Source organism: Carettochelys insculpta, chromosome 18 (genome assembly GCF_033958435.1).
Source record: "Carettochelys insculpta isolate YL-2023 chromosome 18, ASM3395843v1, whole genome shotgun sequence".
Taxonomy (NCBI): domain Eukaryota; kingdom Metazoa; phylum Chordata; order Testudines; family Carettochelyidae; genus Carettochelys; species Carettochelys insculpta.
Genome location: NC_134154.1, coordinates 2,651,706 through 2,669,641, shown reverse-complemented (window position 1 = coordinate 2,669,641; position 17,936 = coordinate 2,651,706). Strand labels below are relative to the sequence as shown.

General features: G+C 46.1%; 2 protein-coding genes across 8 annotated transcripts in view; both read right to left on the bottom strand.

The window, feature by feature from the left end:
• CABIN1 (calcineurin binding protein 1) overlaps window positions 1-12,284 on the bottom strand; it is a 192,024-nt gene extending 179,740 nt beyond the window's left edge. For 4 of the 7 annotated variants that reach the window (XM_075012556.1, XM_075012561.1, XM_075012560.1 and 1 more), the window contains exons 1-5: window positions 11,169-12,284; window positions 6,427-6,492; window positions 3,070-3,162; window positions 366-479; window positions 38-172 (exon numbers count right to left, since the gene is read on the bottom strand). In XM_075012556.1, the coding sequence (XP_074868657.1) occupies window positions 38-172; window positions 366-479; window positions 3,070-3,162; window positions 6,427-6,429 (345 nt within the window). In that variant the 5' untranslated portion in view covers window positions 6,430-6,492; window positions 11,169-12,284. Of the gene's footprint in view, window positions 1-37; window positions 173-365; window positions 480-3,069; window positions 3,163-6,426; window positions 6,493-10,931; window positions 10,976-11,168 lie in introns of those variants that run through there. The other 3 variants (XM_075012559.1, XM_075012558.1, XM_075012563.1) reach the window with 3 other exon arrangements.
• An 843-nt stretch (window positions 12,285-13,127) lies between these two features.
• LOC142022572 (D-dopachrome decarboxylase-like) lies at window positions 13,128-17,814 on the bottom strand. Its single transcript, XM_075012568.1, has 3 exons — window positions 17,493-17,814; window positions 16,928-17,103; window positions 13,128-14,473 (listed from the first exon to the last, which is right to left on the bottom strand). The coding sequence occupies exons 1-3, from the start codon at window positions 17,685-17,687 to the stop codon at window positions 14,401-14,403; spliced, it is 444 nt and encodes a 147-aa protein (XP_074868669.1). The 5' UTR covers window positions 17,688-17,814; the 3' UTR covers window positions 13,128-14,400.
• Between the last annotated feature and the right edge of the window lie 122 nt (window positions 17,815-17,936).

Here is a 17,936-nt window from a genome sequence, read left to right as displayed (position 1 = left end):
ATTAAGTCACCCATATTCAACTAAGGGTATACTGTACCTCTAAGTAGAACTCCATGGCTGTCTCCAGATCATCTCGTCGTGCAGCCAACTGTGCTAAATTTTTATAGGTGGAATATTTTAACTTCAAACCTGGATGTTTTAACCCCTCTTTCTCATCACCAGACAGAACGGCCTGAAAATTATAAACAAAACAAATGTACCCTGTTAATCAGGAATCAAACTAGTAATAAACAGCAGCAAAAAAAGCTAACAAATGACAACTAATATTACATTTTTAAGTCATCCATGGCCAGCAAACACTGGATGAGACAAAATGCAATAAAGATATGACTATCTTTTACTCTGATTCTCCAAATGTCACTGACCTCTCGCAGAAGACGAATCTCAAGCAGCTCATGGTAAGCTTTGGCAGACTCTTCAAATCGGTCATGTTTCTGCAAGTCCAAAGCTTTGTGATACAAAGAAAAAGCTTCTGCTTCCTGTAGGCCAAAATAATAAAAAAGCAACATAAACATTACAACTCATTGCCAAAGTTACACTCAAATGGGAGCAGATTTAGATAACGGATTTTCTCTACTTGCACGTGTAGACCCAGCTTTTATGTTTCCTCTCGCAAAAATCTGTACACTCTTAACAAACCAAGGGACTCTTATATAGGGGAAAAAAAACATACTCTGATTTGTTAAATTAACTATATTTCTGAATGAGATATAATCAGCATATTGAACTTGGCCTTTGTAGATGAACTGTGCTTAGGCCTGGTCTGCACTAGGATTTTAGGTTGAATTTAACTGCATTTGGTCGATTTTCTCAAGAATAAGTCCGCACCACAGGGGCCATTCCAACACCAAATTCGTCCTTGTATGGTCAACTTTAGGGTAGTGCAGATGATGTGCTGTGAAATTCAACATTCTTGGCCTTCTGGACATGTCCCACAGTGCCCTGATGAGACCACTCTGGACAGCACTCTCAGCTCTGCAGGTGTATGGGAAATTGCATGAGAAAGTTTGAATTTCATTTCTCATTTGGCCAGCATGGCAAGCGGAGCATACCTCAGCAGTATATCTGGTCATGAAAGCCCAGGTTTGCAACAAGCTCCATCATGAAGGATGAAGGAGATCCAATACCTTATTTCTGGGGTGCGGGGGGTGAAGCTGTGCTGTTAGAGCTCTGAAACCACAAAAGAAATGCTGATATCTATACCAAGATCTCACAGTGCATGGTCAAAAAAGGATACACCAAGCACACCCAGCAGTGTTGTGTGAAAAAATCTGATGAAGACAGTCTTCGCCTGCAAAAGCTTATGCTCCAAAATTTCTGTTAGTCTATAAGGTACCACGGGACTTGTTGTTGTGTGGGGGGAAAAAAAGGAGCTCACGGAGGCATACCAGGAGACAAAGGAATCAAACAGATGTTCTGTGTCATTGCCACAAACATGCTGCTTCTATGAGCAGCTGCATAGGATTCTAAGGGGTGACTCAACCACTGTCCCCACACTGTCCACGGATAGCTTTCTGAACAGACCAGAGTTCCTAAAGATCCATATGTCATGGATCTTTCCTGACCATCCCACCCTGATGTCGGTGAAATGGCCCTTGTGATCCTCCAGTGCCTCCAAATCATCAAGAAGTACCCCTTGCAGTTTATGTACTCTGTGGTCAGGAGGTCAGGTGCCGAGATGCGGATGTATGTTATATTTCCCCACTGCAGTTAGGGAAGCCCATCTCACTAAAATCATCCACTAGATCCTGCACATTTCCCAGAGTCACTGTCATTCATAGCAGAAGGGTATAAGCTGGCTACTTGGATCACAGTAGACCCCACTGTATATTTACCCATTCCAAACTGAACACCAGCTAACTGGTAGATATATAGCAGTGCAAGCTTCCAGAGCTACTGCCTCTCGCTTCTGAACTGCCAGAGCGGGCCTCATTCTGATACTGCTGTGCTTCAAAGCAGGGGAAGGCAAAGTTCCATCAAAGTGGCCTTATGAATGTGAACATTTTGTAGCCAGTGGTCATCCTCCCAAACCTACAAAACTATGCTGTCCCACCGGTCTGAGCTTGTTTCAAGGGATCAGAATGGCATTCCACTGTGTAAACAACACTGAATGCAGTCAGCATTTGCCAGTTGCTCCACTCTAGTGTTTCACATATGTCCATGTCCTCTTCAAAGTCTTCCTCGTCTGGCAGATCCTGACCAGGCTCTCTACATAAGGCAGCACAATGTGCAAGATGCTCAGAATGATGGCCACAACGATTTGAAGGTGAACAGGTCCATGACAGGCTTGCTATGGTGCCTGCATGGGTAACCAGTGATAAAAAGACAGGAAAAATTGTTTACTGTTGCCTTCCAGTGGAAGAAGGAGGAGATAAGTGCACTGTAGGAAGCCGATGACATGTACTCAGAACCACTCGCTGCACTATTTTTGTCCCATCAGACAATCAGACATTGGGAGCATAACCTAAAATGCAAGGGGGCAGAAGGAACCGTGGAACAGGTACCCAGAGTGCATTGCTGGCAAAGTCAAAGTCAAAGTCAAAGTCAAAGCTATCCACCCTACTGGGGACACAATCTGTCGATTTCATAATCACACTGGGACATGCACCCTGGACTTTACAAAGCCAGGAGCTAAAAGTCAACATTAATGAATTCAACCTCATCTCCTAGTGTAGACATACCTGTAGTTTCCCAAATTAATATGACTGAATTGATTCACAAAGCTGAGACACTGAAATAATTCCTATCAAAATGTCTTCAGTTTGTATTATAGAGTAGAGTCAGGCAAGTTAGCTCTTTCAACATCTTACACTTCTTCATCTCTTGAGTAAGCAAACAGGAAATTCAGTTCCTAAGCAAACACAGCCAGTAGCCAGACAAATGCACTCAACGCCGTTTTCAGTGAAGTCGTCATAGTGTGGTAAGGGCAGAGTTTACGAAATGAAACTACTAATATAGCTCTTTCTCATCAAACCAAAAATTATAAGAGAACAGACCCCACTATATGGAGGTTAGAAAAGATCAGAAAATACAGTCAATTTGCCACATCATGGAAACTGTTCTACTTACCTGGGCCTCCTTTGTCTGTGTTTTGTGACTTTTGAAGGTACCTTCATGCTCATCCTCAATTGTGGAGCTGGCATTCAATGCTGCAATTCGTATCTAAGAATAAGCATTAAGAAATAGTTATGTAAGCAAAATTCATATCTTGCTCAGTCCCTCATCTCACTCTTGCCACCAGAACTTTTAATCATTTTTATCTCTCTGGTTGCAAATCTCACAATAAAACCCATGTTAATACTGCAAATGTAAGCAATTATTACTACCCCCGTATATAACAATTATTTTATCTACTACTAACTGCAGAATATGATAAGCAAGCTAAAGAAACTTTCTTAAAGTCAGGGCAGAAGATTTAAAGAATCCTAGAAATCACAGAGTAAGTAGAATGGACATAACAGTGAAGTTCCTGAATTTTCCAATCACTATAAGGAAAACTGCTGAAAATGTTCTAACTTTGCCAAGTAACTTTCCATAGACAGTGGCTAAATTTTGGGATAAGGAAATATGGAAAATTGTTTCTGGGTTTTCACATAATAAACAAAAGAATTTCAAGCAATAGGTGGCAGAGAGAATTCATTGCTCTCTCAGGCTACATCTACACTATGAGATAAATTTGAATTGATTTATATCAATTTTGTAATGATGGATTTTATAGATTTGAATTTGACTATCCTCACCTTCCCATGTGCTCCTCCCAAAGTCGACTTATTGCTGCCACACACCACCAGGAAACATCAACTGTTGCAGCAGTGCATTGTGGGAACTTATCCCACAGTTTACGCATCCCTGTAACATTCTGGATACGTTTGCTGGTATTTGAAATCATCTTCCCATATTGCATTATCATTCCCCTCCCATAGCGAGCAAACATCCATTTTTCCAGTCGGAAGAAAAAGTAGGCATCAACAAAGATGGCAAAGTTAAGAGAAATCTCTTTCTTCTGTAACTAAATTATCAAGGATTTTATAAAAATCAGCAAGTGTGTGTCTTCTCAAATGGCCATCCACTGACTGCCGCCTCCCCACCTCCCTGATTACATCTGATCCCTGAAAATAATACAGGGACAATGAAAAGCATGAAGAAAGTAGATAGTAAAGATTCAGCAAAAAAGAGAGTTGCTGAGGGGAGGGGTTTTGGGTTCCCACTGCATTATGCAGCTTCTGTGCACAGTCTGTATTCTCAACTGGCCCTCCACCCGCTCTTCCCTGTGTGACGGTGTCCAAAGTTAAAAGAAAGAGGATAGAAAAGGGTAGGAAAAAAGATTTTTGTCTTTCGTCTTCACTACACAGAAACTGCCAACACAGGGGATGGCGGCAACATCCCAAAAATCTTAGCCACTGGGGGGAGACTTCCCCCGGCAGCAGCTAGCCCCTCGGCTGCTTGTTGGGAGGGTGAATTTTCAGTGGGGGGGAGGACAGTTAAAGTAGTCCCTCCGTGTGGCAGAAAGGCCCTGAACATCTTAGCCGCCAGGAGAGACTTTCCCCTGGCAGCTGCAAGCCCACGAAATTCTTTCCCACCCTTGGAGCCCTAACCACATGCAAACCAGGACAAGGTTCTGCCTAGCACCATGGCCAGCACCAAATGGCAGGGACGTCTTCTTTTTATTGGGTCAGGAGCTAGCCACATGATGTGGATGAGCACAGGAAAGACCCCGACTGCACAGCTCCTATAAAACACTGAGAAGTTTCTTGGCCTCTTATGCAAGCATGACCCCCACAACAGCCTTGCTGCCACAAGGCAGCTCAGAAAAAAAATACCAAGTGGAGAGACAGAACCACAGACTCCATATGTTAGCCGGTGGCCAGGTAATGTGCGGTGAGGTACTCCCCTGGGTCCTAAACAACCCAGTTTTTTACTGTTAGAGCAGGCAGCTCCTAGCACACTCACCCACGGCCAGGCTGTAGTAACCAAACGGTTAAAGTTCTTTTGTTGTGCCGGCTGTGTTGCAGTGACAAAAGGGTTAACAAAATAGTTAGGCTCAGAGCTTAACTAGTTACAAGTTTATTTAAGCTATAGTTATAAGCGTGTGGTTACAAAAGGCTATTGTTTACTTCTTATACGCTAGCAAAGTACAGGTGTTAACAAGTTACGTTGAAATCCAATACAAAGATATCAGTTATCATCTAGCACAATGATATCTTGGCATAATGACATCTAGTTACAGAGCTCTAATTCTTTAGCTGTGCACAAAAAAAAGTCAGAGACCTAGCATGGGTGTATCTTACCCTCTCTGCGTCTCTCGATACCAGCGTAGCCAAGCCGGATCGGTCACTCAATTCCGCGGAAAGACGAATACGAGGTTGGGCGTCCCCAGTAGTGGACCTCGGGAGGCAATCACCTGACCCGACCAGCAGATAGTTGGTGGAGATGCACTCAAAGTTAGAGTTCTGCTGGACCCATCTTTTATACCCCTTTTGGGTTACGTATTCTCTTTCTTATCTATGGTGCCAGATCATACTGGTCTGTCTTTGTGACTCCAGTTTGTTACAAGGGCATTTCTTCTTAGTTTGCTCTTGTAAGACAAGAGATAAGCAATTTGAGAGTACAGGACATTCTTTTGTGCGGGTGGGGCATGTCCCCTTCTGGGTGATTGTGTGTGCGCATCATATTGATCAATGCCAGCTGGGGTGATTTCTGAGGGTCCCCCCACCCCCTCTCATGTTGACAGTCTGGCCTGTTAGCCTTCTAGCTGTACTTTCCGCTTCTCAGGGTCACGATAAGCTAGCATATCTGGGCCTCAAATAGGGCATCAAAGACTGTGCTGTCAGCAGCCATTTCCGTGCCCTGTGTGCTCCTCAGTGGGGGGTGGGAATGAGCAAGCTGGCTTGTAAGCGGGAGACTCTGTCTGGCTACACCATGGTGGGGCTATCTGTAAAATGTAGATGCGCTCACAGCACTAATAGCAAAGAAAGAGAGACATTTCTCAGGCTCCCATACAAACAGGAGCCCACAGCCACAGACTTCCTGGTCCCAATTTGAAATTGACAGTCTTCCTGTTACCTAATTCCTGTGCACCTGGACAGCAGTAGCCAGAGCAGAGTACTGTGTGACATTGTGGGTTACAAACAGGACGCCTCTGGAGGCTAAATAAATTCGATTTTAAGACATGGCACTTCCATACTGGCCTTTACTTGAACTTTTAAATTCAAACTTGACACTACACCCAGCAGGTACCGATGAGACTATGATATCAATATTAGTGTTCCCTAAACAGAGCTAATGTTATTTACAGTCAAGGCAGTTCCATGGTAATAGTGAGCTAACTGCCTTAAATTCGAATTTATCTCACAGTGCAGATGTAGCCTCAGAGCATCATCCCACCAAGATATCTCAAAAACAACTTATGTTGGACTATCACTTTACCATGTTCAGCAGGATTCAATGCCGTCTCCCTCTAGAGTCAGGTGACAGGGCCAATCACAAATAGGTCTGAAGAGAAAACAGGGATTAAAATTATACTTACTGTAAATGGCAGGCACTTATTATTAAACATACCTTCATTATTTACAAATTTAATTGGAAATTTTTGCAAGCAAAGCACCTTAGCCTATAAAAAAGAATTGATGATGACAATCTTAAAAAGAATTGTAAATAAAATTGAAAAGAAATTCAATTGTTACTATCTTTATTTTGCTTTTAAGGCTTTAAACACTAGAAAAAAAAGTCAGCATTTGCAAGGCATGTATGACTAGGGTACATTAGTCAACTGTAAAGTCACGTGTAACGTAACTGTAATAACTAATTGCAATCCAAGTATTAAATGTCATTCATAAGAATGCACAAAAATGTTATATTAAGTTAATGCTAAGAATGCAACATTAAATCACTTAAATGTAAGAAAGTGACAAAGTTAATGTTGCCTATGTAACTCCAACACTGCCTCCTTGTAGCGCGCTGCTAGAGTCTAACTGCACCATCACGTCATTATTTTACAATTATGGATAAAGCCATCTCTGAGAAGAGAACTGACTTCCTGCATCTGTAGTGCCAGTACAAGTCCAGACTCCCTGTGCACAGAGGCATTTCTGAGCCTAGAACCAATACCCTTTCGACAACAAGAGGCTGTGGAACAAGAAAGGAATAAAGGAAAAAGTTGTTTTTGGGCTCAGTGTCAGAGGAGGCAGCCACTATGGCTTGCCTTAGGGCACATTCAATTGCATCTACTATTTAAAACAAGCTGGGAAGCATTCTACCCTAGGGCTCTTGGTCCTACTGTTGCTATCTTTTATTAAGCTGAACTTCTGAAGAAGTGGGTCTGTCCCACGAAAGCTCACCTAATAAATTATTTTGTTAGTCTTTAAAGTGCTACTTGACTGCTTTTTTGTTTTGAACTACAATTAGTGTGAGTGGGGGAACTTGTTTTAAATACTCTCCCTAAACGGTATCAAAACAAAAAGCAGTCTGGTCTGAAGAAGTGGGTCTGTCCCACGAAAGCTCACCTAATAAACCATTTTGCTAGTCTTTAAAGTGCTACTTGACTGCTTTTTGTTTTGATAGTGTATAGACTAGCACGGCTTCCTCTTTCTCCCTATACAGAGCTTAGATGGGACAATGACAACACAATGTCTCTGTTATCCATTTTGCAAAAGCAGCATTTTAGAGATGCATACCCCTACAGGTGTCACAACTAAATATTCCACAATAATGAGCTAAACTTCTATGATAAAATCTTCTCCATTTTAAAACAAGAGGGTTTAATATCCCAGGTAATTTTAACAGTGGTTGAAAGTCTAATAACTGGTATTCACATTTTAAACCAACCAATTACTTTTCATATAAACTGATCTTATAATTTCCATTTTATCAATTTCTTGAAGAGTGATGCAAACATTGGTAAAAGAGATTAAAAGATTTTGTGTGTGTTTTATTTTAAAAGTTCACTTCTATGAGACAAATCGGTCATGTCAGCAGAAAGTAACATGTGCCAGGAAGGTTAAAAACAGTCTTTTATATTGTAGACCATATTAATAGCAATAACTGCAGAATTAACCACAGTAGGAAGCAGCAGGAGTGCTGAACTATGAGCTGAATGAATTCAGACATCATTGATGAGCACTTTCATGTGTAATACAAGCATGGTTTTACTTTAAATTATCACATTTTATTGGCTGGCTGATTTTTTTCCCCCTCAAATGAAGGCTCCATCACTTACTTCCAAATTACATAGACCACTGCACAATAATATAAAGTATTTTACATCTTCAAAGCATTTTGTGAACATTAGTTAACAAAACTTCAAAATCTTTGCAAGACATATGCATATTTTCTCCATTTTATAAATGGAAGAAACAGAATCCTGATTTTCTGAAGTTACAGAACAAGAGCTAGGCAAAATTCTTCAATTAAAATGTATTTTTATATTGACTTTTAAAATTCATAAACATTTTAATAAACTCAAAACAAAATATTTTGTTTTACACAGAAGTTTGTCTTTCAATTTGCTAAAAAAATTAAGTTTTCATTTTTGGTCTGATCCTATTTTTTTTTAATTGCCAAAAAATTGGCTTCCATGGCCCCACCTCAGTGAGATACTTAAAGTTAGGTGGTATATATTTAAGTTTATGCAAGGTTAAGTACCTGGCTAAATCAGGCCCATAGTGACTGACTGAGGGTTACACTGGTATATATATGGTTACACTGCAGGTCACTGGTCTATAGGGAGACTGACTATACATTCCATTTTGGATGGCATAGTCCCTTAAGTCCTGTCCCTGATGGGCATTTGTCCTATTTACTCTTGTTTTGTGAATATCAGATGTCAAGAATGAAAACGACGAATACCCAGTTTATCCAAAAAAGCAGGGCATACACCCTGTGGTGAGGCCAGTCCCAAGTGAAGTGCAAGGATCTTGGGTCAGCCCTACTGTCTCCTATTTTTCCTTTGGGAAATATAGCTACCCTGATGGTGTACACAGGATTAGAACTAGAAGCTTGGATGATATTGTGCTAGACCTATCAATGCTATAAAGAAAAACAGATGGATGGCAACCATTTCAATTCTGCATTTTGGTCAAACAAAAACTTTCAAATAAGAATCAAATTACTTTTACCTGCAGTACAGTGAAATGGTGACTAGGGAGAGAAATACAACAGAAAGCACACAATTTTTGTAGTTGTGTAACTATGTCAGTAGAAGTGTGATATTTTTGTTGATAGTTAGTTACACTGGTGTAACTCCTAATATGGGCAGTTATTTTGTAGCAGATTAATGCTCTAGGTGAATAAACTATAACAGTACAGGACAAACCTCTCTAATCAGGCACACTCAGGATCTGACCAGTGCTGGACCAGAGAATTTGCTGGACCACAGGAGGTCAATATGGTCTAGCACATTATCTACACTTCCACTGCTTACTGAGCTCTTAGAAGACATTTAGGGTAAATTACAGCTAAACAACACAGAACACTGAGAGCCAGGACTGGTGGCTGGAACAAGCTTTATGGAACCATGGGAAACTTGGCCACACCTACTATAAGTAGTCACTCTGCTAACTAAAATCATATCGGACTATGGATGTTGCCAGACAAGAGTGTTCCAAATTAGAGAGGATCAACCTCTATAAGCATTTTATAGAAGTATAATTGTATCCACACAAAGTGGGGCTGTACCAAACAAACTATATAAGCAAACTAATACAGTTAAAGCAACTTCTATGTGTAACATACAGCCCTACACACCTGCAGACTTTATGTGCAGAAATCAAAGGGGTAGCCGTGTTAGTCTGTATCCACAAAGATAACAAGAAGTCCGCTGGCACCTTATTGATTAAGAGATTTTTGGAGCATAAGTTTTGATTGGCAAAGACTCACTTCATCAAATGCCCAAGAAAAATGTTTATGCTCCACAAAACCTGTTAGTCTATAAGGTGACACAGGATTTGTTTATCTTCTTGTTTATGTCTATAATGACTCCCCTAACGGAAGAGTGCTCCTTTAAGCTTTCCAACTTAAGAAAATCATATACAGGTACTGCAAAAATTAATGTATTTGTTTCACACAGCTCCTTAGTTTACTAAAACAAATAAATTTTCTAATTTTAGTTTACTCATTAACTATATATGTTCCATTTTCATTTTGTATTTCTCTTGTGAGTTTCATGGCATGTTCTCACAGTAGTTTGGGTTTCACACGCTATGAGGAAATATTTGTTTAAAGTCACCTATTTTCAATTACTTTAAAATAAGTTTCTACTAAATTAAGATTTTTAGAAAAGTTCATTCTTCCAAAATTGCAGGTTTTGTCCACCTGCTCACAGGGATGGTTTTCACAGTGGTGTACAGTGCGCCTTCCCAGAGAGGAAGAGAACAGATGTGTAACTGAGGATGGGTAGGCAGGGGCAGAGGTGAGGTGATGCACATTCGCTTACAGTCTCTGAAAGGAGACCAGCTTCCACGCAGAGAAAGCCAGGTGTAAAAGATGCCAAGAGCCCAGCACAATCTTCACAGGAGGCGCCACCCAGCCATTGGCCTTTGCGAGACAACTGCAGGCGGAGGGGCTGAATGAGGCCTCTCAGGGGCTCTGGAACTGGTGGGCTCTCCAGTTACCTGGGAGCCTTTAACTTAACGCAAGGCGGAGACCGCTGCCCGAGGCACCTCCTCCTCCCCTAACGATGCTGAACCCCTGGAGGGGAGCGGCTCCACCCCCGCTCTCCAGGCACCTGTCCAGCCTGCGCTCCCGCCCCGCCGCTTCTCCAGCGGAGCCCCTCACACCCAGCTCTTTGTACAGTCCACTCCCAGCCGCCCCGCTCCGGCCAACCGGATAGCCCGCCCCAGCCGGGCACGCGTCAGGTAAAGCGTCCCCCCTGCATCAGGGGAGGGGTGGCGCGCTGCTGAGGAGAATCCGTTCTACACGGGAAGGGGGAGCCTCACCTGCAGTCTCCACAGCAACCTCCTCCCCGGCCCCTGGAGCCCGGCAGGCCAATAAAACGACAGCTCATTGGCTGAACTACGGCTCCCCACCCAGCCAATAGAGACGTTGGACACAACAGCTTCCGCCTCCCTAAGGAGACGCGGGGCCTGCGGAGCCGCTTCTCACCACGCTCCTCCCACCACCAGGCAGGACCTATGCCACACCCGACCCTCCCATTCCCGGCGCCATCGCCCGACCTTGTCGTCAGCGCTACGGGGCCGGTCGATGCCGACACGGCCTCAGGGCGCGCCGCGTCCGGCACGTTGTTACCACAGGGCCGTCGGTGCGTCTCGTGCCGCCCCCGGGCCTCGGGGGGCGGGGGCCTCCTGTGACGCGTCTGGCCCTCTCTCGTGACGTCAGGGTGCGCCCCGCCCTGCTGTTTGGCCGCCAGTCCCGCGCGCCGTGAGGCGGCGTCGGTGTCCGGGCCCGTCGCCGGGCAGGGAGCGCGGGCATTGGGTGAGGCGAGGACCAGGCCGCCCCTCCGCCCTGCTGTCACCACACCCGTCTGTGAGGCGCTGCCCCGGCGCCGGCCCAACCCCCTGGGCTGAACGTGGAGCGCCGGGCTGAGGGCTCTGAACCGCTCAGGCTCCTCCCTCCCGGCCCGGCTCCGCTAGCGGCCAGCAGGCTGAGGGGATCGCTCTGCTGCCTCCGCGACACGCCTCGCTCCTCTCCCCGTGTCGTGGAGTACCGGCGTCGACGGGAGGGCGTTGGGCGATAGACTTACGGCAGCTCCAGTGAGGCCATTAATCGATGCCCACAGGATCCATCCCTGCCCGGTGCATCCTGGCCGAGTGAGAACGTTCCCCCGGTCTTTATCTACGAAAGCAACAAGGAGTCCTGTGACACCGGGAAGGCCAACGCAGTTCTTGGGGTAGGAGCTTTCATTAGTAGAAAGCTACTCCCCCCCCTCAGCCTGCTAGTTTTTAGGAGTCTACTTAAGATGTTGGGCATGCGGATGTATCAGTACAGAGCTCCTGAACAATCCAATAAGATCTTTGGAAACAGCCGCCAATGCTTTTAAGTTCAAGGCTTGAAATATTTAGAAACTGAAAAAAAAAATCTCTTACTGGTTATACTCCATTCTCTACAGTTGTCACAGCCAAATAAAGTGTAAGAGGACTCAGGCTGTGAAAAACAATCTGCTCCTGCCACGCACTGTTTGGTTTAATATTTTACCTGCTCTTCCAAAAAATGCAAAGTCCATGAGCAACAAAGCTTTCAGCAAGTTCACTGCTCCAGCTCACATTGATTTTGCACTAGGTGCTTGGTCAGTGATACAATGTCACAGACGCAGCGGGGGGGGAATGCAAAAGGGATAGTTAGCATTGCATAGAAAGTTTGTGACTGGAGAAACCAAAGTGGTGGAAGTTCATGCGCTTATTTAAACCTATTAAGGCTCCTGCCAACACCAAAGACCCCCCCGGAACCTACCCCTGCTCTAAACATGGCCTGCTCCTTCTTTATGTGCTTTCTTCCAAATGGCATGAAGCCCTCTAACCTACAATCACCTCCAGTAGCTGGAACAAGCTCAGAAACCATTGTTTTCTGCCATCTTTGCAGGCGACCTGCTTCCCAAACTTTTCTCACTTTTAATTGCTCCATATGGAATCTATCGCCTTTCCACACCTTCATCCACATCTACACACCAGGACAATGGAGTGAAAATGCTGCTGAGAGCACAAAAATGTGTGGGGAACCTGCATCCTCTGGTATCTCCTCTCTTTTCTAGCAATGAGAGGCACAAAGCCAGGAAGATGCTAACAGGAGAAGCAATGAAGCAGAAACAGCCTCTAAAAACAACCATCTGATGAAGTGACTCTGTGCTCACGGAAGCTCATGCTCAAAACTTTTCTTTTAGTCTATAAGGTGCCAAAGGACCCTTCGTTGCTGTTACAGATCCAGACTAACATGGCTACCCCACCGACACTTACAAACAACCAGTGGTGTATGAAAAGTGGTTCTTTTCATAACTTTAATCACTTACTGAAGTGAAATTTAAGATGCATTAAAAAGTGAACCACTGAGTAGTCTCTATATGCTAGGAGCAGTTTATTGGAGCGTATTTAGCTATGTAAATTTAAAGCACATAGAGAAATTAACCACAAGAGGAAGAGATTGCACACACTGAATAAGTGACACTGGTACTATCAGTAAAATTTAGTTAATATGTTTTTATTTTTTCCCAAAATGTAAAAACCAAAGATTCTTTGTAAAAAACACTAATTCTGCTTCCCGCCCCCACAAGGCAAATGGAATTTAGGATCACTTGGCATATACTCAGTGATATACCCTTGTTTAACTTACTATCCCAGTTTTAAAAGCATTTAATTGAAAAGACCTCATGAGACAAATACAAACATATGCAGAAAGCGTGAGTGTGACACAGAAAAAGGAAAACAAAGTGAAAGTACTGTGATAATCTAGTGAACAGACAGATAAACGTTGACGAAGTATTTTGATACCAGTTTCAGTGACAACATACGTGCCAACTCATGACACTGAACACATAAACCTGCATTTACGGCAAGCTTGCCAGATTCCACTGGTTTCCATCCATATAGGTATTGTTCCTGCTGGTACTACTAAAGTGACATACACATAAAACAAAGGCAGATGAAGTGAAGTGTGTGCTGAATGGACACAATATGCACTGTAAGAGTCATGTGGTCTCTCTGCATCCAATTAAAGCACTGCTACAGTTCAATGCAGACCTTGCAAATTTTAGGTATGTAAACATAGTTAACAAAATTACCCTAACCTGGGAGACTGGCTTGGCTATGACAATCTTGCTGCCCACTGAAATGAAAGAGGTCACTTATGGGGCCAATTCACAAGCCCAGGTTGCCCATCACTAATTTACAGGGTCATGATCCCAATCAGAATTCTACCTGCTGGTGTTGTAGCTATGCCAATAAGGTCTCAAGCTATGGTTCATGCACTCCTAGAACAAACAGAATTTCACAAGGGAGAGAAAAGATTACACAACGGAATCTATTTTTCTCTTGCAAAAGTGGCCCCCGACTCAACCAAACTGAAGAACCTCTGCAGTCAGTTATCATTGATACCAGGCATACAACAGAAATAAAGAACTGTTCATTGCTAAAGGAAAAGACTACAAAGCTTGAATTAACTGAAGCCAAATGAGGAAAGCCATTGCAATGCTGCTGATGACAAAAACTCCCAGCTACAGAGGTTATAAAGATTCAAGTTTGTTTTTTTTTTGTTTTGAGATCACAGGGGGCTGGCATTGTCCCTACGCTGCAAGAAGGCTTGCGTGCACACACAGGAAGCAGAAACATAAGAGAACTGTATGAGGGAAGGTGCAGAAGGATACAGATCAGATCTTGCGTAGAAACAAACAAGTGGAGGTGGCCATCCTTGCATTGTGCCCTCCACAGGGGTTCCTTTTCGATGGAGGTCCTAAACGGTTCATAAAAAAGTCATGACAGTTCCTTTCTTGCCAATCTGCCAAGGTTCCAGTGGATAAAAACGGATAACAATCCTTTGTGTGTAGATGAGGAGAGAGCAAGGAGGAAAGGAAAGGTTATTATTTTATAATGGAACAGTATCTCCAGCAAGTGCAACGAACCCAGAAACATGCCACTAAACATAACTCCCAGTGGTCTGAATATAATCGGCACAGGCTTTTTACGTGGGACAGGTTGTGAGGGGCTCCTAACGTCCTGTAAACACCTGCAGAAAGTTAAAATGTTAACTATGTATTTATCCAAGGTACCTCAAGTGCCTGCTGACTCCCAATGCAGAGAACAGCAAGCTGCACTGAGGTTTGTACTAATTATGTTAAATGGCATTACTCATGTTCAGAACAGAATGGCCGTGTCTACACGTGCACGTTACTTCGAAGTAGCGGCGCCAACTTCGAAATAGCGCCCGTCACGGCTACATGTGTTGGGCGCTATTTCGAAGTTGAAATCGATGTTAGGCGGCGAGACGTCGAAGTCGCTAACCCAATGAGGGGATGGGAATAGCGCCCTACTTCGAAGTTGAACGTCGAAGTAGGGCATGTGTAGACGATCCGCGTCCCGCAACATCGAAATAGTGGGGTCTGCCATGGTGGCCATCAGCTGAGGGGTTGAGAGACACTCTCTCTCCAGCCCCTGCGGGGCTCTATGGTCACCGTGTCCAGTAGCCCTTAGCCCAGGGCTTCTGGCTGCTGCTGCTGCAGCTGGACATCCATGCTGCATGCACAGGGTCTGCAACCAGTTGTCAGCTCTGTGTATCTTGTGTTGTTTAGTGCAACTGTGTCTGGGAGGGGCCCTTTAAGGGAGCGGCTTGCTGTTGAGTCTGCCCTGTGACCCTGTCTGCAGCTGTGCCTGGCACCCTTATTTCGATGTGTGCTACTTTGGCATGTAGATGTTCCCTCCCAGCGCCTATTTCGACGTGGTGCTGCCCAACGTCGAAGTTGAATGTCGACGTTGCCAGCCCTGGAGGACGTGTAGACGTTATTCATCGAAATAGACTACTTCGATGTCGCTACATCGAAATAAACTATTTCGATGTAGTGTGCACATGTAGACGTAGCCAATAAGTCTCAACCAGCTGAATCAGTGCAATGCCCTCCATATCCTTGTCTGTCCTTGCCGCTCAACCAGGGTCAGCACTGGTGCAGCACCAGAGAATGCTAAATTTAGAAATATTTCTGGAAGTAGAAAATACCTTAGTCACATGGAAAACAGACATACACTGCCTTTTTGTTTCACACATCTGCCCTATTTATGTCTTCTGTATTCCCCTTAATAATACACAGGTTATTTTAAACCAGCATCCACATCCACCAAGCTTTTGTTTACCAATGTTACTGCCTTGAGCAAGACGTAGTAGCAGCAGGCTTCCAGGGGCAGCTAGTTAGGCCACTGGCCTAGAAGCTAGCTAGTATTTCTCTGTTGTTCTGTGACAAGGTTTTTTTAACTTCTGCTAGTGATAAATAGACAGACAGACAGACAATTTCTCCACCATAAAACATAAAGGGAAAGATAGAAGACTTCTATTCCCGGAGCTGTGAACTACACATGAAGCAGAGTTTCCCTCTGGGGTAGAGCCAGGAAAGGGACTTCAGGGAGCGAGGGCTGAGAGGATGTCACAAGACTGCTGGTGGGCAAATATGGACTGGGGGTGCACAGAGGGGAAGAAGCCAAGCTTGTCCCTCAGTGGTACTGTGACCAAGCTGGCCAGGGGTTATTTGGGAGCCAGAAAGGGAAGGGGGAAAAGCTGGGCACAGGAACACTGGGAGGTAGAACTGGTTAGGGGATGGTTGGGGGCAGAGAGGGGAAGGGGCTGAGCTGGACACAGGAGGGCAGACCTGGGCTCAGGGGCCAGCAGGGGAAGGAGCTGAGGTTGGCCCAGGACCCCTGGTGGAGGCAGATCTGTGCAAAGTTGAAAGGGTGGCAGAAAGGGGAAGAAAGGTGGGAGGAGCACCTCCAGCCAGGTAAGGGATGTGGTTGTGACTGACTGGGGGTCCTCTGAGGGATGGGGCTTAGGGGGCTCCCACGTGGGTGCGGGGATGATTGTAGCTCTGGTTGAGGGAGGGCAACAGAAGGCCCATCGATTGTGCTACCCCAGGGCCCTGAATTCCTGCCAGCAGGCCTGGCAAATGGTGCTCCTCTACTTTGACAGCACCTGATACTTTACCCCTCACTCCAGCAATTAGGCTCACTCAAACTTAGAAAGCCAGGAGAGGTGCAGGCAGGATGATGCCTCAATCAGTGCAGACAATTAGTGCCAGGGCAGGGAGAAAAGTCAGGATGGGAGGAGAGAGAGAGGCTCTTGCCCAGGCCTCTGATAAGCTTCCCCTATTTGTGCTCCAACACAGACCCTGGTTTGTGAAGCAGCTCCCCAGCCCTGAGCTGGGTCTCCCTGGAAAGTGGTATGAAACTCCCCTCTACCTGCTGAACACACCACCAAACCCCAGCGCTAGCTGCTCCTGGCACGAACTTACCTGTCTGCAGCCAGCCCCAGCTCCTTGGTGAGAAACTCAAAGAACCTGGCGCTGTGCCCTCTGTTTTGCTCCGCCGTTCCCACTACGCCGATGGACGAGACCAGCAGCTGAGCGGAGGGCGCTGCAGAGCCACCAACCACCATGGGCAAGTCGCTCTTCACCGTGACGTTTATCCTCTGCCAGGCCACGCACCAGGGAAACAGGCCGGGGAGGGAAGGAAAGACAGAACATGGGCCTCTCAGATCTGAGCAGCGCGTGCCAGGAGGAGGAGCTGGTGCTCGGGCCACCCACCCAGCTCATGCGGCCTAGGGGGATTCTGCCCTTCCATTGCCCTCCTGCCCTAGACCAGTTGGTTCCATACCAGAAGCTCTTCCCGCTCCCCACTAGCCCAGAGCCCCTCCCGAAGGGCGGGCGGGCGCGCGCGCGCGGCCTGCAAACAGCTGTGGGCCGAGTGGACAGGGCGGCGGCGGCGGCTGCTTTGCCCCACAAACGCCCCCCCGCAAGGCCGAGCGCTGCGCATCTGCCGCTCCCCGGGACCCGCCTGCGGCCGGCGCAGAGCACCCACCTCCTCGGGCTTGCAGAGGATCGCGGCCGCGGCAGAGCAGAGCTTGCCGGCTAAGCCCGGGGGCAGCTGCGCGGCCGGGACGCTCGTCTCCAGCTCCACGAACGGCATGTCCGACGCGAGGGCCGCACGACCGCCGCGCGCCACGGCCCCCACGCGGCCTTCCCCGGGGGCGGGGAGCGAGCCTGGGCTCGCCATTGGCTGCCTTTGGACACGCCCCCCGGGCTCTCCGCGCCTGTCTCGCTTACGTCTGCGCCTGCGCACAGCCCGCCCCTGCCGCGAGGAGGTTGGCTCGGCGCGGCCTTGGCCCTGGGGCCAATGAGCACCTTGCCGCTGCCCCCGGCGCCAGCTTAACCATGGCCCAGGCGGGACAGGGAGAGCAGCTCTGGAGCCTCCAGGGGCGAGCGGCCGGTGTCCCAGGTCTGCCAGCCGAAGGGGCGGGGCTGC

Bases quoted from the DNA above. Each gene is read 5' to 3' on its own strand.
- LOC142022572 (XM_075012568.1), bottom strand. From the start codon at position 17,687: ATGGCGAGCCCAGGCTCGCTCCCCGCCCCCGGGGAAGGCCGCGTGGGG. The intron at 17,104-17,492 runs GTGGGTGCTCTG...GTGGCCTGGCAG, and splicing joins TCCTCTGCAAGCCCGAGGAG to AGGATAAACGTCACGGTGAA. The intron at 14,474-16,927 runs GTAAGTTCGTGC...CTACACACAAAG, and splicing joins CTGGGGCTGGCTGCAGACAG to GATTGTTATCCGTTTTTATC.